Genomic DNA, 26,411 nt, shown 5'->3' with positions numbered 1-26,411 from the left:
TGAGCTTTGGTCACCAGTCAGTTGGACAAACACACACACGTGCGCACACACACACACATGCACACACACACACACGCGCACACACACACACGCACGCACGCACGTACGCACACACACACACACACACACACATGTCATCATCAACAATATAATTATGTAGGGTTACATGTTGGGGAAATGACTGTGCAGGATCGTAGTCTAATCAGAGTTTAAAGGTCAAAACAAAAGTGTCTCTGGTGTGATCTGTATTGAATTTGGGGGATTTTCACTTCAGCAACTCCAGCCAAACCGTTAGATAAGGTTATGATTTCCAGACTTGCACACTTATTTCTCATTCTCAAAACATTTTCCCCTTTAACAGTGAAGTGTGCTCTGCATGAACATATAAAGAAAAGAGAATCCATCTTCAGCAATTAGCTTAAGCAAGCTAACAGCTGAAGACCAAATCTGCTAGTGACAGAAAATCCTCAATTAGAAATGAGCCCGACTAGTTAGGGGAGACCGGGGTAAGTAGGCACACTTTTTACTCTAGTGAGAATTGCTTATCACCTAAACATCTTTCAATATTCATTCCTACATTAAATTGAAGCTTAAGGTGTTGGCTTGAAATGTGTACCCCTCACTTTTTTTATCTTATTGTAATAAAGAAGAAATTAATCATCAAAGACACCCTTACACATTGTGACAAACAACCCCATCAAGGGGTCGGTTGTCAAACACTATGGGGTTGTTTGTCACAATGTTATCTTAATGGGAATAATCTTAAAAAGAAGGCAAGAAAGTAGAACTAAATTTGAAAGTTTAATTGCATTGTCAAGTTGACAAATAGGCCTACATAACTTACTGTAGCCTTGGCAGCTGGTCTAGCTTGGGATGCATGAGTTGTTTTGATTTTGTTGTCCTTTTTTCTTTTGCATGCTAGCTGCCTTTTCCTGCTCTATTCTTTCCTTCTCTGGGGTGTCAGTGAGGATACAGCTTGACAATTTATTTTGTTATTGGGTTCCTTTTCTGGCTGCAGCCTTGAGAGAACATGTGACAACCAACCCCCCAAAATATTTGACGACCAACCCCGACTTGAATTTCTTGCTAGCATCAAGGCCAACAACCATCTGACAACTAATTAGCTTGCTAACCACAATCTAAACTATAGTTTACCCTTCACACTTTGTATGGGTAACAAGTGTTTTGTTATAAACCCATTGTGTAAAAGCCTAGAAGAAAAATACTGAGGAGCTAAATATTTTCAATTTGACATGAAAAACATAAACAGTCGTCTCACCTCAAATTCAGCAGTCTAACTCCAAGGAAGACTATGTAGGTGACCTCTGATCCCAATTCTGGATATTTACATACCAAAATTTCACAGACAGCGCCTTCTGGTTCCGAGATATAACGATTGTGACAACCAACCCGTGTGACAAATTACCCCGTTCTCCCCTACTTACTGCATTGTGAAATCGAAGACTGATTCAAAAATGAATTTGGAGCTGCAAATCTGGCATGTTATGATAGTAAACTGGATATGTACCATGTGAAAACAGATAACTTGACATACGCAGCAGCAGCAGGTAAGTGGGTGGGACTGAGTGAACTTCCTGATGTCTGAGAATGAAGATGATGGGTTGGTGAAAGCACACTAGACTTTGCTCACCGTGCATGGGGAGTTTCTTAGAGGTGGAGGGAACAGGGGACTCCTCAGTAAGGCTGAGCCACGCTGGCCTTTGGACTGGCCTCCTTCCACACTGAATGTAGCACCTTTAACACATCAACACATGCATTGAACACATAGAAGGAAAAAAAGTGTCAAAAATGAAACTTATTACACACTTATTACAACACAATTGCAGGTTAGAAAATGTAATAAAAAGTCCTACAATACAAAAGGAGGCTTTGAGATGTGATCGTAGCTAAATTGAGATGTTGGCAATATTTTATCATATCGTACTTGTTCCCTCTTGTCAAAGACTAATGTTTGATGAAAGCACAGTTCAACAGAGTGACGGCATTAAACACTTTACAGTTAACTTTGGTTATCCATCATTTCAAGTAACTGTGGCAGTAATATAGAGGGGGAACAAATCCTATAAATTCACTTAATGTGGTATCAAATGCCAATGTTCCATTTATAGTTTGGGCACACCACCTTTGGGACTTCTGTAAATAGTTCAAAACAAAAACAAGCCCCAGCAAAGCAAGACTTTAAACTCTCATCGGGACACACACTGGAGTCACTGCACTGAGGATGAACTGCAGATGTAGGAGTGTACTGTACATGCTGCAGCTTTAGTATCCAGTGGGACTCTGTTAAAGTTCTGAACAAGACAACACATCCAGGCCTGAGACACACTGGTTATCTATAGACATTCACACACTGTTAGACTTAGATATATTCAGGGTCATTGGTATACAAATCGCCCAGACTTGCTTTATTGTAATAGTTGTATATATTATGAGATTTTTGTCAATTTCTCTTCCATGACATGTCTGCTTTCATACAAGTACAAATCCATGGTCCAAAATGTACATTTAGGTGTTTATTGTACTATACGTTGTATGGTTGTGTCTGTATATTTCTCCTATATAACAGCCATTATCACAACATTAGCTTGTTTAAATACACTGAACCGACAATCTTACATAAACTAAACTCTCCATAATAAGATTTCTGAAGGTTATCACTGAAGGATGTGTTCATATGTTTGTAATTGTTTAATGTATGGTACATTTTGTTCCGAAGAACATGCTGAAAATAAATGTTTATGACCTGTTGATAGTGTTTTTGATTTATACAATTTAAAAAGGCTGTATCCAGAATCTGTTCTGTAAAAAAACGTTGGACACTAAGAAGTTGTGAAATGGAATTAAAGATTATAACTCTGGCTTCATCCCCAATCTAGATTTTTGTTTTTTAAAGAGATGCAAAGGTACACATAACTACTGTAGTTAAATATTGACAATTTGTGTATCTATCTAAAATTGTAATACAATGTTTTGTTTAAAATTATTAGTAAAATACTTGCATGGTTTCATGATAATAGCTATAAGTAAAATTTAAGTGTCTCGCCTTATCCCTTTAATGTCTTCTTTTATGAGACATTAACACATCTACTGTATATGCACATATTATTATTTGTTTAACCTTTATTTATACAGCTAAATCCCATTGTGACCAGAGACTCTTTTTCAAGGGAGACCTGTTCCCATTTGCAAGTTACCATTCACACACACACATGCATTCACCAATAGCAGGCTTACTATCGACATTCACACAAGGCAAGGTGGGTGTGAAGTGTCTTGCTCAAGGACACAACAACCATAACACAAGTTGCAGGGCGGGGATCAAAATGCCAAGCCTTCGATCATTGGCCGACCCGCTCTACCAACTGAGCCACAGCCGCCCCATATATTATATTAGAGAGCCTCCAAACAGGCTAGTTCATAATTTGATCAGAACAATGTTAATGATGTCATATTAGCCACCTGATGAGGGGCAGCTCTGTCTGGTAGCCTTGGTTGGTGAATGAAGTCTTCTCCAGGAGAGACCGCGGCCTGCTATCGGTCGCCAACTGCACTCTCCCTCTTCAAAAGAGCAGTAGCTGCCATTAAGAAAGTGTCCTGGAGAGATAGAGGACAGAGAAAATGTCAGGGGAGGAGAGGAGAGCATATTGAATATAGCAGTGGAGGAGGTGTTGGGAAATATTTGAAAGGACATGCCCAGCAGGGGGGCTTAAGAGAAGGGGGAATGGAGTGAGTACTGAGTGAGAACACCACCACAGGTGGTGGTGACCTTTCAGGCTAAGAGGTTGAGAGAGGAGAGAAGGGCTCAATGGGTATGTTCCAATACCCATACTTCTCTGCAATTTAGTTTGGTAGAAAAATATTTAGGATGTAACTATTGTGGACAAATGCAGCTTGCTGTAAGATATGGATACACTACTACATCCGGTCAAAATAATTAGGGTGGAAATCAGCAAGTTTTCCATTGGGTCCATAATCCATTGTGCAGCGGTTGTTACCTCAAATCGACAGAGAGCCTCTGTCTGAAAACAGGCAGTAATGATTTAATTGAATGAATGTAATAGATGAAACGGGTATACTGTATAAGCAAGAGGCACAATGTTATGATGAAATAAATAAGTAAAAGTAAGTCCCAATTGTATGCCTACTGCATGCTTATGATCAACTGTAGTATGTAGAATAGTAAAAAGAAAGAGTATGCAATTTGGAATGCAGGGACTGTGATGGTGAAAGTTAAGGTTGAGATCTGTTGGGGTGTTTAGAGTGACTCCAGGCGCAAAAAATGTTAAAGGCCTGAAGTGTCTAGAGATGGAGATAGTGGAGGAGGAAAGAGGAGGTGGTGACATAATGTGTTTTGGAGGTGGCAATCAGCTTGACATCGCTTCACAGCATGGCACGAGTCTCAGATGCATTAGGCTGTAGAGCAACAAAACAGTGGAAAAAAATGGTTAGTTGGATTGTTTAGTGTATGTGTGTGTGTGTGTGTGTGTGTGTGTGTGTGTGTGTGTGTGTGTGTGTGTGTGTGTGTGTGTGTGTGTGTGTGTGTGTGTGTATGTGTGTGTGTGTGTGTGTGTTTCCACACTGTGGCATAATGAAAGAGAGCATGCTCCTTGATTGGCAAACAAGCTGTCTCCTTTAATGTTTGGTTAAGTAACTGACAGAATAAATCAGAAACGTCTTAGAGTAGAGCAAATATTCAAACACCCGTTAGTCTGCCAAAGGGACATTTCTGATTGAATTATTACATTTCCGGACTATTTCTGCTTCATTTACACTACAGAGCTTTGTACTGTATATGGAAAATGTAATGAACTCTAAACAAAAAAGATTTAAACTTGTGTTTTCAAACTAAAGCAATAACTACTGTCTTGTGCATGCCCATTACTTATAGGAGTTGTCTGATAACAGTGTGTTGTTAAGGAAATGCCATCCTCTCGATAATGGGACTGAAACTAGCCTTAGAAGAAATCAGAAAGCAGACAGGAAGAATAGCTTTTGCCCCTTCACGACCCGACATCGGAAAAGCAGATGAAGATGTGTGGAAAAAGCAACATTTTCTTTATATTTTTTTGTTTTAAGGTACAAAGTAAAGTATGAAGGTGTTTCTCTGATGTCTTTTCTCAAGCAAATGAAAGCTTCTCTAGACTTGTGGGGGTTATAAGGGTATTTGGTCCTTCTGTGTCTTGTGACATTTTGAGTCACTCTCTTTGTTACATAAACCAGTTAGTGTCACTTAGACGTTCTCCGTGCAAAGCGCAGAAGAGATTCAAAGTCAAATCTTATGATTGCCTCTCATGACATCAATGATGAAGTCTGCCTCTGTGCCACCCCCAGCTATCAGTCATAACTGTTTGCCATTAGATCTAGCCTTGACTCTCTCAAATGAGTCAAATGAGTCTCCCCCCTGCCATCCTCCCTGGTTATAGCCTCCCTTCCCTCTCTACTTCCCCTGATAACAGTCATTATTCATTCCTCTCTCACCTCTGGTTCCGTCCCATCCCAGTTTAAATCTGCTGCTGTTACACCGCTACTGAAGAAACCTGGTTTAGACCCCAACATTTTCAATAACCTCCGCCCCATCTCCAACCTGCCATTTCTCTCAAAAATTCTGGAAAAAGTAGTCACATCACAGATTCAGGCCCACCTCTCCAACAATAACCTCTATGAACAGTTTCAATCCGGTTTCCGCCCCCGTCACAGCACAGAAACAGCACTCATAAAAATCACTAACGACCTCCTGATGGCAGCAGACTCTGGACATTTATCCATTCTCATCCTCCTTGATCTGACAGCAGCCTTTGACACCATTTCCCATTCCATCCCCCTCGACCGACTTGCCTCCATTGGTATATCCGACACACCCCTAGACTGGTTCCACTCTCATCTCTCTGGCCGCACTCAATTCATTCAGTTAAAATCATTCTCATCCCATACCTCCCCCCTCTCCTCCGGTGTTCCCCAGGGCTCTGTCCTTGGCCCCATCCTATTCATCATCTATCTCCTCCCACTTGGTCAAATATTCCGTCAACATCACATTAATTTTCACTGCTACGCGGACGACACCCAGCTCTATGTCTCCTCCAAACCTTCATCCACCCTCCCACCCCCCTCCCTCTGTGCCTGCCTACAGGAAATCAAATCCTGGTTCTCCTCCCATTTCCTCAAACTTAACAGCAACAAAACAGAGATAGCCATCATTGGCTCCAAATTCACACTCACCAAGCAACCCAGTTTCACCCTCTCCATTGACAACACCTCAGTTTCCCCCTCCCCTCAGGTTAAGAGTCTGGGTGTCGTCCTCGACAGCACCCTATCATTCCATACCCATATCAACAACTCCATCCGGTCCGCCTACTTTCACATCCGAAATATCAACCGCCTCCGCCCGTCACTCACTCCCAACAGCGCCGCTATCTTGGTCCACTCTCTAGTCACCTCACGCCTGGATTACTGCAACTCCCTTCTGTTCGGACTCCCCCACAAACTCCTCCATAAACTCCAGCTGGTCCAAAACGCTGCTGCTCGTATCATCACCAAAACCCCTGCCATCTGTCACATCACCCCCATCCTGCACCAACTTCACTGGCTCCCTATCAAACACCGTATCGAATATAAGATCCTCCTCAATACATTCAATGCCATACATAACCTCGCCCCCCCATATCTGTCTGACCTCATCCAAATCAATACTCCCACCCGGTCACTTAGATCCGCCACCTCCATCAACCTACACGTCCCCCCAGCTCGTCTGTCCACCATGGGGGCTCGAGCTTTCAGCCGCTCCGCCCCACACCTCTGGAACAGCCTTCCCCCGGACATCAGAAATATGGACTCACCTCTCACCTTCAAATCCCACCTCAAAACACACTTATTTAGGCAGGCATACTCACCCATGGACTGACAATCTGCTGCAAGCTCTGTGCTTTTTAAACTTGTTTTAATTGTGTTTTTGCCTTTTTTATGCATGTTAGGCGACCTTGAGTGCCTTGAAAGGCGCCATACAAAATAAATGTATTATTATTAAATGGATTCAACCTGAAACACTTAATCTAACGAGGTGTGAATGAGGCCGGCGTCACCGTGCCATTACTATTTCATAAAAATTGACATGAACATAACTTATTCTTTATGAATGTTCAGTATGAGTGTCACTTAGTTACACGTGTCACTTTCAATTCAATGTCGACACTACTCTACTGATGTCTGCCATGACACGTTGACGAGAGGACACAGCCCGTTAAAACCTGACAGGCTCCATATAATGAAGTGCAAATACATAGAACCTATGCTATTATCAAATGTCATGAATCATTCTTTTACCTGATTTACCAAAGTATGTATACAGTGTCAAATGTAACGACAGCATTTTATGTGTTATTGTAAGTGTTTGTGTGATTATTACTGTAATGTATTTTGTCTGAACTGTCTTACAGTTGCTGCTGCTTGACCAGGTCTTCCTTGGAGAAAAGAGCTTCCTAATCTTAGTTAGCTAGTTTAACCTAGTTACATAATGTTTAAATAAATCAAAGAAAACAGTGTTCAAGTGATTTCCGCTAGCATTGTAGGTAAGTGTACAGCAAGTGATGTGGTCAATCAGAGAGCGACTGGCTAGCAGCATCAGCAGGATTTGCTACAATATTAAAAACAGTCAAAGAAAACCATCATAGCACTGGCCTTACTGTGTATAGAGTGATTTTTGGTACGAGCAATGATCTCTACGTTCAAAGAAAAAAAAAGAAAAAATACAGCAAATTGCTACTTTAAATTCCAGTTAGCATTGAGCTTTGATGCAAGCAGCAATTTCTCTGTAGATGCAGGGAAGCTGTAGTGTTGGATTTAGATCAACCGAGGGAAGCTGTGACTCTAAAAGTGAAGAACGTGTTCATACATAATGATGCTCGGATAGAATTGGGGTGTGTGTGTGTGTGTGTGTGTATATGTGCCTCTGTGCACTCTCTGCATTATGAGGGCACACAGTGGAAAAGATGTGGGGAGATGTAGAAAAAAAGAGGCGTCCGATTTTGAACATTATCCGGTAGGCTAATAACAATCAGGGCTATATTCATATGTTCATAATATATAATACTCTGCTGTATATGGCTGCAGATTGAAGTGTGTATGTGTAAAAACTGTCTTTGTGCTAATATGTATGCTGACATGTGGGTCTTTGTGTGTCTCAAAACATTAGACACACACGTATTACATTCAAATGGAGATCGGGCCAATTAGCCCTGATAAGTCTCTCCCGAATAGTAGAAAGAGAAACCATGCCTGGCTAGCCATTTTCACCCTCTCATTATACCTGTTATCTTTCAGCAGACATATGAGCACAATGGAGAAGCAATCATTTTAACAAGTACGACATGGGAGGCGGACCTGCTCTGAGGGTATAGGAGGAAATTCATTCTGGTTACTTATGGGTGATAAAAAAAGAACATCCTTGCATGCAGGTAGGACTAAAAAAAATGTGTGCTTCTCACATGGCACTCACACATGCATAAGTCAGTGTACTCACGACATAGGTTGCCTTCATCATCGCCCAGTGGACAGTCTGTGTTGAAGTCGCACAGTTTGTCCAGAGGGATCCCCGGTCCCTGCTCACAGTGGTATTGGCCCTCCAGCGTTATGTTGGGGCCAGGGGAGGACACTGGACAATGCAGGAGGAAAAATAAGAAAAACAAACTGGTCATATTAGAATATTCATTACACAGTTATTGTCACAGTAGGCCTACCTCTTGCTAGAAAAAAATGACTTGCTTTGTTGGCAGCAAAATAAGAAATGAGACACAAACAAAAATACAAATCTACTTTTGGTGCAGAGGAGACATAGCAATGTTATAAGGCAATGTTAGAAACAAACACACATCAGTAGATCAGGGACAAACACGAATTAAGAACAGTGGGAAATGTGCAGTTGATACATACAAGTCAGTGAGTGACAAAAGGCGAATATACTTAACCCCTGTATGACATCCACAGACAGACTGCCTCCAGCATTGAAAATGAACAGGCTCAATAAGCATCTGGATTTGAATACAGTACATATCCATATCTAATAAGACAAGGAACACAAGCAGCAAAACAATGACCTAGATATTGCAGCAGGTAGAACAAAGGGACAACACACACACACACAAACACACACACACAGCCGCCTCAACAACTCAACTGAAACCTGGGACATATTTGCATATCTATGCAAATCAGAGAGGTGTATCCCCAGATTGTAAGAACTGAACTGCTCATACTCCAATATTAATCGTCAGATGCTGATCACAGAAAAGAGAACAAAAACAATCCTCTGATGGGGATCTTGTTTTTCTTTCATGAGGGGAAAAAAAGAAGGAAGAAGTGATTCTTATCTTGAGGGATTGACTCTGCTGCTTACTGTAGCGTGTCCTTGATCTTTATCATGTAGATGTGTTCTCCATTTAGACAAACTTGGAGTCAGAAATCTGATAACGTTGTAGAACATGTCAAACAAAGAGCAAATGCCGTTTGCTGAGCTGGCAGGCTAGCCAGTAATGCTACGCTATTGTACAAAAGGTGTGTAATGCATTGTGTGCCTCGCTAATGTACCACGACAAGATAAAGTTTAGCATCAATCAAAACAAAAAGATTTATATTGCAATGTGTCAGAGGGAAAAGAAACATAACAACCAAAAATGCCAAACCCTAATAATCAGCAATATCAATTATGTGTTAGTTGTATTGTGCACTTAGCTTGGCAAGCCAGCTATTCCCTCCTGAAACAAGATAAGACAATATTACTATACTATAAGTGGAGAGAAGAAATCATGGCTGATGTGTATTGAACTGCTATTATGGATACAAATGAAAGCATTGAATGTTACATGTGTTTATGTTGCTGCATGCTTTAGCAGGTTTGATGCAGATACAATGGATCTACTAGTATGCCTTCCCTTCCAAAGGTGTTTGTGTACCATGTTTAATTTAATATGTGTTAGTCAACATGTGTTAGGCGAACAGTTAAATATATGAATTACCTGCTAAGAAGAACAGATATATGAAAAATGTATGCACACATTAAAGGTGAAGTAAGCGGTTAATTTATGTTAATATAAGTGTAAAATTGCTCTTTATTCATACAGTGATCACTTACATAATGTGCGTGTTTCATAAAGCCGATCTCTCAGTCAGCTGCTTTGCATGTAATCGGCAAATAAACGTATTGGAGTATCCCAACATTTTTATCCAATCAGAAGAGAGAACGCTACAAACCAACACTCGTCTCACTCATATACAGTATAGTATATACACTCCATGGTCTCACTGCCGGTGCACGTCAGAGCGACAGATGGGTGAATGTGTATGTGCCTACAATGACGGAGCAGGTAAAAATCCTTCCCAATGTCTGTTTTGATGGTTTTTATCATGTTTTATCAAACTTATGGATCTGAGATGATGCTAGAAAATGTGCTGCTTGAAGACCGCAGTGCATTAATGTGGTGACGTAGGGACGAGCGAGGGGACTGCTAACTGCAGTAACTGACAGGAAGTTAGCTAAAAGAACCATTCCGCTTACAGCACCTTTAAGCCACTCGGTTGCAGTAATGACACTCTTGCATGGTGATAGCACAGTAATGACTAGTCATGATGCAGTAGAGGGCTGGAATTTCACAGCTGTGGCTGATTCGCAGCACACTTCACTCCTCTGTGTTATTGTAGTCGAGAAACCTTAAGGCCAAGTGGGAAACTGGTTCAGTCAACTCCACGGATTAGAAAGAGTTGGTGGGATTTTTCACTGTGCAAAACACATTAGGCAAGGGCCTCCCACGGTCCATTATTGTCTATGGTCTACAGTAAGTAATCCAACTCAAATTCTTTAAAAAAACGCATGGGCCTGAGTAAATTACTTTGATAATGACTACCCTGTGTGTAGTGCTGTGGCACACTATGACATTTCTTTCAGCTCATATATTACAAACTAAAGGCTGTGATCTGTGCACATGCTTGTCACACAGATGTGACAATAACAGAAGAGCACAGAAAAAGAAAGAAAATATACCATTTCTATTGCATTTGTTTGTTTATTACCAACTGTGTGGGTTTAGATGTGGTTTTGCTATGTGTATTGAGCCATGCTCAACACATGCATTATGTATTTTGTTGTGCTCAGTGGCTTCCTCTCTGTATTATGGTGACACCGCAAGCAGAAACGATTTATCAAGAAAAACGTTATCCCGAGTACAGCCAAACCTTTGGGTAAGATACGTAAATGCATTGATTTATCTTGGTTTGATGACAGTGGAGTAAAAAAGTATCAAAGTGCCGATGGGGCTGAACTTTGAGCTCCTGGGCAGGTACAGGTGCAGCCAGACAGGGCCTGCTGCACTCCTGGCCTACCGCAGTTCTTAAATCACACTTGTCAAATTGTGAAAACAAGTGGGTCAGTGGGGGATGGATTTCCTGTGGGAGTAAGTGAGTTCTGTTATGCGTGTGCTCAGTGGGTTGGCTATGTGAGGGGAATGATGTATGAGCGGTCAGGAGCTGGAGATGTTACTAGAGCCACTGCAGATAAATCAGGGCACTTGTTGTTGTCTTGTACTTGTTGGGTACAGCTAAATGGCTAACAATTAGTGTCTCTGTATATGGCTGTTAACATTACAAAACTGAAAACACTACACTGGTAAAGAAAGCTGGGTAATTTTCAGTCTACAACATGTTGACTAGAAAACAGTTCATCTTACACAGATATACGGCACTTTAGATTTAGTCCTAACATAATTTAAACAAGCTTTACTGAAGGTGCACAGTTAATGGCAAAATTAAGATCAAGTTTGAAGGTAATGTACCATGTATATACCATACAGTATATACTGCTGACAACTGTAAAAGGAGTATGGTTTAGCGTGTGACACATATTCAAAAGCAGGAAGGATAAAAAAGCACTGCTACCTTTCATACATCAACAAAGGACACCTATTCAAAGATTGGAGTATTTAAGTATATACGTTTATTACAGTAATTTGGAAATAAATGTGGTATACAGTAGATCAAGAAACTTCTATACTGCAACATTCAAACATTTTGCACTTAACCAACAACATTTTGCGTTTGCTTTTTACTACTTGTATACTAGCTTATATTTCTGATATACATCTGTATGTCAATCAGATTTACGCCTTCTGGCTTATAAAGGTTTCATAAAAAATATGGGTCTCATTCCAGAAGTCATCACAGTATATTTCAAGGTCCAAAGGGTTTTATATTCAAAGGCCTACGTTGACATTGACTTCTGCTACAAGACACCCTGCTGTTTAAATCACTACTCAAACTTTGTTTTGCCTTTCTCTGAATGTCAAGGAGGAGTCGAGAGACACAGAGCCATCAGCCAAGACCTATAATGCTTAATTTATCAGAATGGATTGTTGACAACGTTCAGTGAATAATTGCTTAGCAATTACCATATTACCAGACAAGAGTCAATTGGAACATGTGAATGCTATGAATATACGCTGTAAAACTCCATTGGTGACAGTAGGCGGAGATAGAAGGTTTTATCTTAAAGATCTCCTATTATACTACTTTTCTGGTCTTAATTTCTTGTTAAAAACTGCTATAGAGCGAATCACATCACAAAACACTATATAGATTTTCGGGAAACGCTTCCTCTCATCTGGGCGATTCAGCATGTCCTGTCAACACTGTGCTTCGGCCATCTCCGCCCCCTCCCCCCCTCCTGCAAACCCCACTCCGTTGTGATTGGTTACCCTCCTTCCGGAAAAATTTCAGCGGCACGCGGGCAGATTTGAGAGCAGGAAGGTGGGGGCATGGCCAGTGGGCGCCAGCACGTTGCAGCATTACCATATATGGAAAAATCCGGAATCGTGACGACACGATGGCAGGAAATTTTAACCGATTTGAACACGTGATTTCTCGACCGGCTGCCCTAGTGTATGGCGCTCTGCACAGCAACCCCAGACGGTCAGCAGGGAATACGTCTAAATGCATGTACGTAATTATTTGATACGCTAGTATGGTTAAACATGACTATAAATCATTATAACAACGTTTATAGGTCATAAAAGTTGAAAAGTATCATAGGTCCACTTTAAAAAATTACAGTGTTACCAGATGTTAGAGTGCATACATTACTGCGACATGACATGTTTGAAAATGTAGGTCTTGTGCTGCAATTGAATAACTTTCACCTAATGACCTAAAGTAACCTAATCCTTACTTTTCTATTGTCATCTGTGACTTTTTCTATATTTTTAAGTTAAATACATTCTTCTGGCATCTTATAATGTCATGTCAACATTGAGTATGTTTAAAAATTAAGGAGTTATGTTTTCCTCTTCAGAAAATCCAATTGATCAGATTACCAGCCTAAATCGCTCTAGTTTCTAAACATTCCTTTATGAAATCTACTTACAGAATGAAAATCAGTGAATGCTTTAAATATAATATGTACAGAAAACAGGTATAAAATTATGTGTGGCCAAAATGTAGGCAAACAAATACAAGAAGCCCAAAGTGTATTCTTGAAAGTTGTGTCTTGAAAGCTTGAATAAAATCTCACAAATTATGAACAAGATCGTAATAAAGGGTGGACTAGTGGTTGAACATATGTGAAGTCAGGGAAAGAGGCGAAATAAATAACTAGTATATAAAGTGTTTTCCCGGCCAATACTTTTGGGAACCACTGGTGATGAGTGTGTTGTCAGGTCATTGAAGCAACTTGCATTTTCTACTTGTCACAATCCAAGGTAATGTGCTATTAGGATAAGAACAAAGACTGGGTTGTAGGCAGTGGTTCCCCTTTTTTCACATACGCTAGCTGAAATCAACGCTTAACATTTAAGCATGTTTGCATAACATGTTTTTGAGATTCCGCTGACAGAGGACTATCTCACTTTCGGGATATCATGAGATGATGCAAAGCAGTTTGTCTCGTCCATTTGAATAAAAACCTTTGCTATGGTTTGGTGGACATTGCTTGCAGATTTAAATACAGACGTGTCCTTGTTAAAGCAGAGCTGCAAAAATTCAGTACCGAATCACGGAGAGGGTAAATTCAAACTGAAATTAATATGGCATTTGTTTTTATTCAGATGAGCAAACATGTCAGTCATATCCTGAAATCCCTCTGTGTGTCCCGAAACAACACAACAGTTTGAATAATTGACTGGCTTTGTAATTTGCTTGTTTGCATTGCATTCACAGATTGGAAACCCAACAAAAGTTCAAAGGCCTGATGGGATCTAGTATACAATGCAGCAGTAGTTAGCTAAATCATCCTAGTCTGCTCCTGTATTAGTCTGTATTCTATAATCTCACATGCCTCAATCGGGGACTGTTCTCTGTCATGGGGGAGGGAACTCTCAAGGGGCCGAGAGATGGCGGCGCCTCTGTCTTGTCACCACACAAGGCAGAGTGTGGAGACATTCATGGAGATTTACAGTGGGCTCGGATGCTGAAGATAGATGTTCCAGAGGTTCCCTCTGGACAGTCGACAGGACAAGAAGTATTCGCTCATGAATTCAATTAACTGCACAGAGCCACACTCGATCGGTCAGAGCTCTACCCAATTGCTAGCACTATCTGTCATGCTACCTCCCTGCTGGAAAGACAGCAGCGCAACACAGGAGCGAAGATTGTGTTTGACATAGAAAATGAAAATATAATAAGTGTAATGTCCATGCAGATATGTAATGTGCTTTTTTAATGGATTTTGTAGGCATTTTGTTTAGCGCTGTGATGTACTCTTTTGTCATTTACATATAAAAAAAAGAAAATAATAATTAATGATCATATATAAATTAAAGCACATGTAACGATTTAAAATCTAACCCATGCATTGTGAATCCCTTACAATGTAAATTGACCATTAACATATGTATATCAGATATGGTATAAATATCTCCTCTGCTTCCGATGAGGACATTTCATTGGGTTGCTTTTGAGCTTAGGGAAGCTATATGGACACATTTACACAAGACATAAGTTGCACCTGGTCTCTACATAAAGTACTGAAAATATTTTTTTTTTTCAAAAGGGGAAATCAACATCCCATTGTGCAATTGTACTGATCCATTCTGACCAAACATCTATGTAAGATTATTAATTGTAAAGATTGCAACGAGCAACAAAGCAACAGCACAAACAGACTACAGCCAGACAATTTTGAGGCAGAATTAAAGTTAATCATACAATTGATCAATTGTAGCATTGCTCACAAAGTAGGTGGTCTGACATTTCATATTGTTACACCTTCAGGAAAGTAAGACCAAAATTGTTATCCTTTGTGCTCATTTTGATTTTCTCTGCACTCTGTTTGGTCCATTCTTTGAAATATACAAAAGACTGACATTCACATTGTCATGTTTCTGTGTGTTACTCATGATACACAAAGCATCACATGCTGGCCTTTCTCATTTTTGAGGCTATATGTAAACATTATTCCCTACCTAAGTATACAGAGCATATTTGATATCAAAGCACATGTCCCACATATCAAGCGGTCGTGGTGAGATTGTAGCTTTGGTTTGGTTTAAGACCATAAGCATCCTACCTGAGGGCTTTGCTCCTTCAGGTGTTTTTTTTGTTTTTCCGTTAGATTACAGGGAATTTGTTTTGTATCCATTACAAATAAGAAATCACCTCCCGCATTAAGTTTAACGTTCAAAATATGAAGGGTGGTGAATATATGTAATTGATTAATTCCCCTCTGAGGGAGTTATAACTTTAATCATTTAAAAAATTACAACATTGATTGGTTTACTGACTGAACGATTGTGTATATGTCAAAAGACGGCCTTCATTTTGTCAATCTTGTTGACGTTTGTATCAATTGAAGATCGGAGTCAGTAAAGGTCCAATGGTTAGGGAGTCCCAACAGAGTCCATGAAATCTATCTCTAATAGACTTCAGTGACAACAGAAAGAAAAAAAATACATTGAAAGCATATTGTTGCCACGTAGTAATTATAATCTAGCACACAGTAAAACCTGCCATTTGAAATAAAAATGGGAAATAGAAGTGCACTCAAAGGCCAGTTTCATGCCAGCATTCCATGTACAAATGTCCCCTCTACTGAATGAAATAGGATTTAGGATCGCTTTATCTTAAAGGTGAAGGAAGTGGTTTATTTATGTTAATATAAGTGTAAAATCGCTCTTTATTCATACAGTGATCACTTACATAATCTGCTCGTTTCATAAAACCGATCTCTCAGTCAGCTGCTTTGCATGTAATCGGCAAATAAACTTATTGTAGTATCCCGAAATTTTGATCCAATCAGAAGAGAGAACGCTACAAACCGACACTCGTCTCACTCATATATAGTATATACACTCCATGGTCTCAGTGCCGGTGCACGCCAGAGCAACAGATGGGTGAATGCGCCTACAATGGCGGAGCAGGTAAAAATCCTTCCCAATGTCTGTTTTGATGGTTTTTATCATGTTTTATCACACTTATGGATCTGAGATGATGCTAGATAACACACTGCTCGAAGACCGCAATGCATTACTGTGGTGACGTAGGGACGAGCGAGGGGACTGCTAACTGCAGTAACTGACAGGAAGTTAGCTAAAAGAACCATTCCGCTTACAGCACTTTAATGAATGAATGTTCTTCAATGATGCTTACGTCCTCAATGCTCATAGATGTCCTTCTCCCTGCCAGGTTAGGGTTGATTTAGACAGCTGTTCCATTTGTGCTATGTAGGCTGGGAACACTCCACTTGGTGCCCTGGGCCATTTAACACTTAACACCCAATATCTTAAAATGAAACTGCCTGTGTAGGTTGCCTTGGAAAGGTGCCTGCAACAGAAACCCAGTTTGTGTTGAGGGGATGCTGCTCGCTGAAAAGCCTAACGGCCTCCACACACATCCTACCCCTACTGCGCGTCTACTGCGCATCTGCGTCTGACTTTTTTTCACCGAACGTGTAATCAACCTAGAGCGGCCACACATCCAACCTCGGACGCACTGACGATGCCCGTCGGAGGCGAGTCTGCAGCGACGCTACACTTTACCTCATGAGGCTCGCCTATTTTTTTCAGAGAGATGCTGGTCTCGCTGCTTTAACTGATAGAGAAATACTCTGCTGAGAGTGATATTGACTTCATACTGGCAGCTTTCGCTGTAGTTTCACCATTTCCTGGTGTGTCCCTTTCAAAATCAAACTTCCAAAAAGCGAAAATGTGGCAAAAAAAAAAAAAAGGCAATGGGGCGCACAAATTACTGTCAAGACTCAATATTAGACTCAATATAAATCCTATGCATTATAAATGACATGAAATAGGATAGGATAGGATTTACTTTATTGATCCCCAATGGGGAAACTGGTTTGCCACCATAGTCTGTACAACATACAAAACAGGAATACAGTAACAACATAAAACAAGCATAGTCACAGGGGGAGTGTGGTCCACTACCATAGTAAAAATTGAAGGTTAAAAAAGGGAATAAATAACAATATAACAATACTATGATGTGCAAATGAGCAATGTGCAGTAATACAATCAAATCAAATCAGCAGTCATGATTAAAAAGCCTAGCTGCTGCAGGAACAAAAGACCTTCATTTTTAGTGGGAGTTATCTATGAAAACTCTATGTAGAAAGACAGGGCTTTTAAAAGCAGATGTTTAACACACCCTTTGAACTTCATATAATGTGTAGAATGGATTGCAGGTAGCCAATCAACACAGGACTTGGTATTTCTATTGATTCAAACCAATGAGATAATTCCTTTTTCAAAACGGGGATGTTATATAACCGCAAATTCATTAAAGTGTGGTGAAAGTCCAGCTGTATGCTGGATTTGCTATCTGCTCTGATACTAACCTCATTAAACATATCATGTAATGTGAACATCAGTGTTGTACAAATGTTCTCATTAAAAATGGTAGGAGCCAAACAGAACCTATGTTATGCATAAGATACCTACATTAAAAAGGACCCCAAGCACTAATGCCTGCAGACAGCAATAAATACAGACTAAAAATATATGAATGAATGTAATCTAATTTGATTTTATATTGTAATTGTATAAACATGTTCACTAACCTTGTCTGTTTGAGGAACTCAATTAGATTGTGTATCCTAAGGGGCACTCTGACTGCACCACTACCCTGTTACAATTCGAGGGCTTGGCGCAAAAGGGGCGTAAGTGACATTTTCAGAATTTTACAGGAGAGCAAAAACAAACTTTTTATTGATTGTAAATTTTTAACAAAAAACAGCATATGGAAGTAATCTCTACTTTAATAGAGATTAGAAATGACTTTTATATATCATTTTAAAGGTCTTGATAAGTTATATCAAATGGTAAAAGAATAACGTCACTAAACAATATACTTTTTGAAATAAAGGCTGAAAACATAAAGGCGTAAGTGAAAACCTTCAGTTGAGCTTGGCGCACAAAAGGCGTAAGTGCATCATAAATAGGCTCAAGAGCTGACAATATGGAGGGATTGCAGAAAAGACCATCATTTATACTACAGAAAAGGTGTTTTTGAATATGTTTGGAGAATTTGATATACCCACATATGATGGAGAACATAGGACACTAAAATAAACACTTTTTTAATTTTTTTATTTTAATAAATCTTTTTTTTTTTTTTTATTAAATATTAATTCCTTGAAGCCTAATCTCTATTAAAGTAGAGATTGATTTCATATGCTGTTTAAATATTTATGATCAATAAAAAGTTTGTTTTTGCTCTCCTGTAAAATTCAGAAAATGTCACTTACGCCCTTTTCGCTCCAAGCCAATACGAGTATTGTCAGCTCTTGAGCCTATTTATGATGCACTTACGCCTTTTGTGCGCCAAGCTCAGTGCACTTACGCCTTTTTTGCTCCAAACTCAACTGAAGGTTTCCACTTACGCCTTTATGTTTTTAGCCTTTATTTAAAAAAGTAAAATGTTTAGTGACGTTATTCTTTCACCATTTGATAGAACTTATCAAGACCTTTAAAATTATATATAAAAGTCATTTTGGCAAAATATGTCACTTACGCCCCTTTTGCTCCAAGCCCTCGAATTGAAAGTCTGCTACAATGGGGAAATCAAATAGCTAATAGGAATTACCTTTGAAGTGCAAATGTTCAACACCCATTTGACCAGTGGAAATTATGAACTAAAAGGCAAAGGTAGAACTCTGCTTAGGTCTTAGGTCTTTTCAAATTAGAAGGGTTATATACAATGTCCTGACTTGATGACATAAACAAAATGGGCAATATGCCATAAATGCCTAGTACATTCTAAACTTACTACCTCTTAGAACAATTCACACAATTCATATGGTCTATTTAGTAGACTCTACTAAATACAACTTCAAAAATACACTGAATCATCAGACATATTGCTTGATCCAACAGGTATTGCATTCTTTTGAACACATACACTTGAAATACCATGTAGCAGGTTGTGGTTTCAGCACACATTCCAGATCAGACAATGGCTTTTACCTAGTCATTAACCATACACACTGTTTGGTCAGCTGCAAGTTTTGCTAAGGATAAAATATGTAACATCAGCTGTACTACTGAATGTGTGACAATGGGCGGCCAATAATATGCAAGTTGAGTCAAACTCATAGGTGCCAACTTTCCCATGTATCCCAAGGTTAGAAAGAAAAAAAAAGTTCTAAGATTTGATCATTTTCACTTATCCAATTTTCCATCCAACAGTCCATAAATAGTAAACAAAACAAAAACAAGTTTACAAATAATACATTATTTCCAAGTAATTATTATGAACGTAAGTTTCTATAATGTTTATATTATATTTTTTATAATTTTTATATATATATATATATATATATATGGCACATTGAACTGATAGGCGTTACAGAGAGCAGTTTTTAGCGGTTCTTTATAGGAGTCAAAAAATGTATTTGTTTTTTGAATGCCATTACTATGTCATTTAATAATATATTGAAAATTTGTTTGCACACATATAACTCATAAGAAATATCTAGATGTATACATTAATCTTTATCCAAAAATATAAAGTATAATAGTTTAAAAACCATGTGGATCTGTGAACTAAGAGCTGCATATTTGGCTTGATCAATTTAAACATGAAAGCCTGTAGTGTCTTTAGCCAGAGGCTTCTAACTGTGAATGTTAATACTGTATGAATTAGCAGTGAACAAAGTTTATTTTGTAAGTTTGATCCAGCTACTGAGAGCTTCACAGAGCTTCAAGTTGAAAATCATGTGGGAGCTAAATCCTATGAAAGAGCATATGTTTATTTGGTGTGTCAGAGGAAAATTAAATTCACAACAAGGGTGAACAAAACACAATACCTGTAATATTCCAGCAGTCTGCACACATCTATGGGTTGATGAGCACATACTTATGAATCTTCAAAATACTGACAGTAAAATATGACATCTGTTATACTCTTATCACTCATGCTTATGGGCCATGGTGTCACTCTTATGACATTCCAAAACCCTTATAGATTTTCTTAAATTTTGACATTAATTTGATCTCATAAAAACATTATATTGGGGATTTAAATTTTGTTGAATATAATTTTGTTGAATATATATTTTTGTATATTATCAGTATGTGCTTGTTACCCATAACAACAACTCCAATGATGATTTTATTGTATTCATGCAGTCGAAGCAAAATTGAAAATTCAATAAAAGAATTATGCTAGAGGTGTTGTGCATACTGTATATACAGGCGAGATTCAGTAACACGCTGATACTGAATGTTTTTTTCCTCTACAAAACCACACCAACCATCCATCCATATGTCAACCACTCTGTCCACTTCAACAGCTCTCTCCAAAGCTATGCCTCTCATTGGTTCCACAGGTCAGTGTGTGATTGATGGGCCTGGGGACACCCTCACGCATGCAGTGTACGTAATCGCAGAGTATAGACTTGCTGTAACGCTCCATTAAGGGCCTGCAGCAGCAAGGTGTAGTGGTTAGGGAAATGTGCCAGGGAAGGGAAGGTCACTGGTTCAAAGTCCCAAGGGATTTATCGCTTTGCCTTGTCTTGTCTATTCCACATCCAATTGGAAAAATGGATTTTGACATTTTTTATTATTTTTTTAAGATATTTTTTTGGGCAATTTTATGCTTTATTGATAGTGCAGAGAGACAGAGGTGAAATGGGGAAGAGAGGGGAGTGACATGCAGAGAACGACCGCGGGCGTGAATCGAACCCGGGTCTGCTGCTGGGCCCGGCCCGGGGGGGGGGGGGGAGAACGCCCTACCAACCGAGCTAAGGGCGCCCCCGGATTTTGACAGTTTTTGCAGGATTATACACGAGTACTAATATGGATGTGCTCTTCAGTGGACAAACATTGTTATAAGTGTGAAGGGAACACAACCTTCTGCCTTGCCAAAGTAGTACTATGCAGGCAAAGTCAAATCCACTATTGATACAATTTAATAATGAGCTTGTCAGTCATCACAGTGGTCTCTTCTGGTTTACTTCCAGGATGGGGAAACTGTGGGAGGCTAACTGGCTCATTGACAGGTTTGCTGAGCTTTAATAATTACGTGTTCTAACACAACTATGCCAAACCCCATCAGAGGAATACGAGCAGAAGGTGGGATTGTAAATTCCTGTCAAGGAGGATGAGCTGCGCAGATACAGGCATACAACCACACAAGTCACTTTAGGGGCAACACATTGGATTGCTTGTTGGCCCAGTGACTGATGAGTTAATTAAAGTGGAAGGGTACGGAGAGAGGATTCAGACACCACTCCATTTATTTATCCTGTATTGACTATATCTCCTCGAACTTCACTGGCTTGAGTAATCGCCGCCTTTCTGCTGAAGAAAACAACTAAGAGGGAAAGGACATTGTTAAATGAGATTCAAGGGATAACAAGGAAGGCTGATTAAGACATCATTTATGTACAGTATGTAAATGGCATGGATTTGTATGGATTGACAGTAAGTGGAGGAAAGTTCTGACTTATGACTCTTAGACTGTTGCATGTCACCACTCAGAATGCAACACAAGAGGGCAGAAATTAAATAAATCACATTTTCTCTCACTGATTTGAAAATCCTCTGAAAGATCCTCAATCTATATTGTATTACAACATTTCTCGAAGAAACCACTATGTAAACGTACAAATGAACCAGACTTCCATGTAATGACACCTTTTAAACCTTTGGAACCAACTTAAAACAATAATTCAAAGCCAAGTCTCTGGATCAGACCTTGAGTATCCCGCCCCAAAAGCCTGACAAAGGGTCATTACTAGGAGTAATTAGCTCTTTTTGAGGGAATGGGACCTGGAACAAATGAAGCAAACGACTGTCTTTGACAAAAACATGGGTATGTGAGCCTTAATCAAGCACGTGTTGCCTGGCAAGAGGAACATAGTGAACTCAAGAGCTGAGAACAATTAGACACTGTTCAACCGAGGCTGAATTTGCATGAGCAACAGCAACCCACTCTGCCCTGTGCTTACAGTGTCAGAACAGACAGTTGGACAAAATATATTTGGAGAATCACTGACACTGATAGGAGACAAAGATTGATTGTTCGAGTTATTTGAGTTAATGTTGTACTCTCATCCAAGACTTTTCTCCTCATGCAAAGGGATTCTGGGGATCATTTGGCCAAGTGACTAATTGTAATGAAATGGGAGAGTTGAATGTTGCTGTTTTGTTAGTGTTGGGCAGCTGTGAGAAACCTAGCTGCATCAAGTGATGAACAGTTCTTTGTAACCAACTGCTCTGACCGGACCTCAAATTCAAACGTCCCATTTTAACCACATTTCGAGCATTAGAACCAGACAAATCTCCTCGCTTTGTTCCTCATTTATCCAAAGCTAAATATTGACTGAGCATAAAAAGCTATTACATTGTTACGGAGCCCAAAGAGACTCTGGCTCCATGACAGTAGAGATTACAGGACTGTGTGCATCTCCCTGAATTCAAATTGAGGCACTTGGGAATAATCTTTTTTTTAATATGCCATGTAATATTCTATAGAAAATTACAAGGTGAAGCCCACTTGTATTGCCTTCTGGTGTGTAGTTCATAACAAATACTGGAATACAGTGGACAATGCATCATGCACAATGGTTGTCCATTTGTCTGTCTGTTGTCCGAGTGTTGTGTCCCTGATTCACACAAGCCAAATTCCCAGGTGTCCTACAAACAGGAAAAACACACCAATGCATGCTTTTCTGGTTGTTTCATGTTCTCTGTTAAATGACCAGAACAGATTTCATGAGACCACAATTAAGAAATAAATAATAATCATACCGAACTAGAGCCATATATTATACGTACTAACTGAAGATCTCTATAAGCCTGGAGCTGGTTTCCCGGATTTTTGTTTTGATATTTTTAAGATTCCAGTGAGACATGGGTTGCTTTCAAATGTCAAAGAGGAGTTTTATAGTTCATTCATCTTGTTCCCTGTAGTGCAGATGCAAAATGCAAAACAGAGTACACTATATCATGAGGTTCTAAAGAGCATGTTTAGAATAACTAAAAATATAAAAAATAAGCTGCAAACTAGGAAGACTTTAATGTATACATTCTAATCAATATATTAAATGGGAATATCTGCCTAAACATGTAAAGTATACTGTATACAGGGAAGACCCTGTTTTTATTCATTTATTTAGTCGATGATAAGCAGCTACTGGTGGAGCGTTTCTCTTGGACATCCTTTGCTGTTTTATTCCTTTTTATGTTAGTTCATCAGACACTGTTGAGGACTGGTAAACAAGTTTGTGAACTTTTCTCACAGAAGCCTGGACAAGTTCATTCACTCTGAATAACATGCAGTCAACATTCAGCCATTTAAAAAACAATGATATAAATAGAATATATATGGATAAGTTGATGCATGTACAGGACATGTGAACAATAGAACATAACCTTTGCATGAAACATTTGCAAACATCTACCTTTTAGAGGGAACAAGGGTTTTATCCATATTTCCTCATTAATGCGCATTAGACGTGTTTAAGCAGTAGTTGCTGTGCTGCTGCATTTAACTCAGAGGAAATTGAATCAGTTGTATTAATCCAATTTCAGGAGCTTTCAGGGTTGACAGAGAAGGATATTATTTCAGTCTTAAGCAGACTACGCATTTCATTGCACAACATGATTTAATGAAGTTACAAATGACAGAATGTTGCTGTGTTATTTCCAGTTTAATATGTTTGAGCTGCTTTGGGAACTCGGTCACTCTGCAGACATGTGAGACACATTTAGTCCACATACATATCGCACAAACTTTTATGGGAAACAGAAAGAGAACAACTCAAAACCTTGAGTCAGCACGTAATACATATGTTTGTACTTGTTTGGAAAACTACACCGTTTAGTTTTACCCTAACTAAAAAATTCTTAGTGTAGGCTCCTTTAGATATTGTTTTACCTATTATCTGATTGATCCTTTAGTCTTTACAATGGTCCCTAACAGAGCCCATAGCGCCATTTAATTATTGGAAACTTTGACAGACAAAAAGCCACTACTTTTTTTTATTTTGTAATATGAAACAGAATTTAAAAAATTTTTAGTTGTAACTACATGGAATAAATGTCATGGCCTAATATCCGAACAGGTCATTTTATTTTTCATATATTCCTACAAATTCCCATTTAACCAAATCAACTATATTGCTCACACAAACATTTACGTTTACGTAAATAAAGAGTTGCATCACCATTATCCTTCAATCATTTCTGGGTGCAACAACAACATGGACTTGCCAACTTACCCATGGTGCAGTTGGTGGTGAAGTGGGGCTCGATGGTGGCAGTGTCGTCCTGTGGAACGCGCTGGTCGTAGCTGGCCTGGACCCTGAAAGGTGATCCTCCGTGGGTCCCCAGGGTGAGGTGGACCACCGCCCAGCTGCCAAGGAGAGAAAGCAGGAGGAGGGTCAGCACCAGGATCAGACACCACGGCTGACAGAAAAACCCACATCCTGCATGAGGGTCTGGGGTTAGCGTAGCCCGGGCCTGCTCTGTCTGAGAACACACAGTCTCAGAGGAGAGTCCAGGACTGTCCAGGGCTTCAGCAGATGCCGACATGGGGGTTTCCTCACTGCCTTCCACCTTAGGAGCTTCCCTTTCATCCTGTGTTGGTTGATTCATTGCCCCTCCCTCCCTTTGAGCTCACCCAAGACTTCCTGGGTCTAGTGGAGGTTTAGAAGTTGTCAGGTGTGAGCGTGGGCGTTAGAAATAAGAAATTAGAATTTTAAAGCCACTATTACAGCAGATGTGTGGTCAAGGGACAACAACGCGCTCAGTTCTGCTGTGTTATGGAGCTGCTGTCCTGTGGTGAATGCTGTCCTCCCTCAACTAGCGGCGGGGCTTTGTGTAGTTCAACTGTCCCTAATTGTGTTAGGTCAATTGTGCTGATTTCTCTTTGGCTCCGAACTCATCAACTATCTATCTCTCTCTCCCTCCCTCTCCCACTCTCCCCTCCCACTGTCTTTGCCAATCCCATCATTTTGACGTATAAGTCGAAACACTGCATATAGTGAATGCATTGTGAACACGTACTTCCCTTATGAGAAAACAAATTTATGATTTCCATACCTTGCACACATACACACTCGACCAGCACACTGCAACAACAGCTACTATTATAGTATACACACACACACTATACAAACTGTGTGTTTGTTTTGTCATTTTAGATGTGCCACCTTTTTGCTGCTGTTAATACTGTCAATCTGATGCACCAACAGTGTCCTGTTTTCACAGACATTAGCCATTAACTGTTCGGATGTAAATCAGAACCCAATTTAAAAATGTGATGTTACAGAATATTACAATGCTCCTACTCTGGCTTAACAGATGCTGTTTGTGTTTGCTTATCTCGGCCATTTGGCATCGATGTAATTTGGCATGAAATGAGGAAAAGGACAAAGAGAGTGCATTTGGAATTGGATGAAAATTTGAAATAAGGACTCGCTCAACGTGCCAAAGCCAGTGAGGAATATCAGTAAACAGTGCACATAGACACAGCTGTTTAGCCTCTTTAAACACATTGTTATGTATGTATACGTACTGCATGGTCTAGTTCCACTGCGCCAATTAAAGGCGGGGTAAGCAATTCGGGAGAGTGTTTGTTGAAAAAAATTACTTTTTTTTTAAGATTATTTTTTGGACATTTTCAAGCTTTATTTGATAGTACAGAGTTGAAATGGGGAGACAGAGAGAGGGGGATGACACGCAGTAAAGGTCTACGGGACGGATTCAAACCCACGACCACTGCACCGATGCCTGAGCCAATATGGTACTTGCTCTATCCACTATGCCACCGGAGCGCCCGACAAAAGCACGATTTACCAAATCAGTGAATATCTCTTGACATGATTGTCCGTACTGTGAGTGCACTGAAAAACACATCTGGTGTTAACACACAGCCTAGCTCTGTAAACGGGTATGTTTACATGT

The 26,411-nt window shown here is 39.7% G+C and overlaps 1 protein-coding gene across 1 annotated transcript in view; it reads right to left on the bottom strand.

Annotated features, from left to right (window-relative positions):
• The window catches only part of LOC307261486 (ALK tyrosine kinase receptor-like), a gene marked incomplete at both ends in the record, with an annotated part of 372,653 nt that overhangs the window by 66,429 nt on the left and 279,813 nt on the right, over positions 1 to 26,411 (bottom strand). The window contains 4 exons of the mRNA XM_080042042.1: positions 1,652 to 1,755; positions 3,481 to 3,615; positions 8,534 to 8,665; positions 24,725 to 24,858. Coding sequence (XP_079898168.1) covers positions 1,652 to 1,755; positions 3,481 to 3,615; positions 8,534 to 8,665; positions 24,725 to 24,858 — 505 coding nt within the window. The remainder of the gene's footprint in view (positions 1 to 1,651; positions 1,756 to 3,480; positions 3,616 to 8,533; positions 8,666 to 24,724; positions 24,859 to 26,411) is intronic.

The sequence above is a fragment of the Ammodytes marinus genome, assembly GCF_949987685.1.
Source record: "Ammodytes marinus genome assembly, chromosome: 15".
Taxonomy (NCBI): Eukaryota; Metazoa; Chordata; class Actinopteri; order Uranoscopiformes; family Ammodytidae; genus Ammodytes; species Ammodytes marinus.
This window is presented reverse-complemented; position numbering and strand designations above follow the sequence as displayed.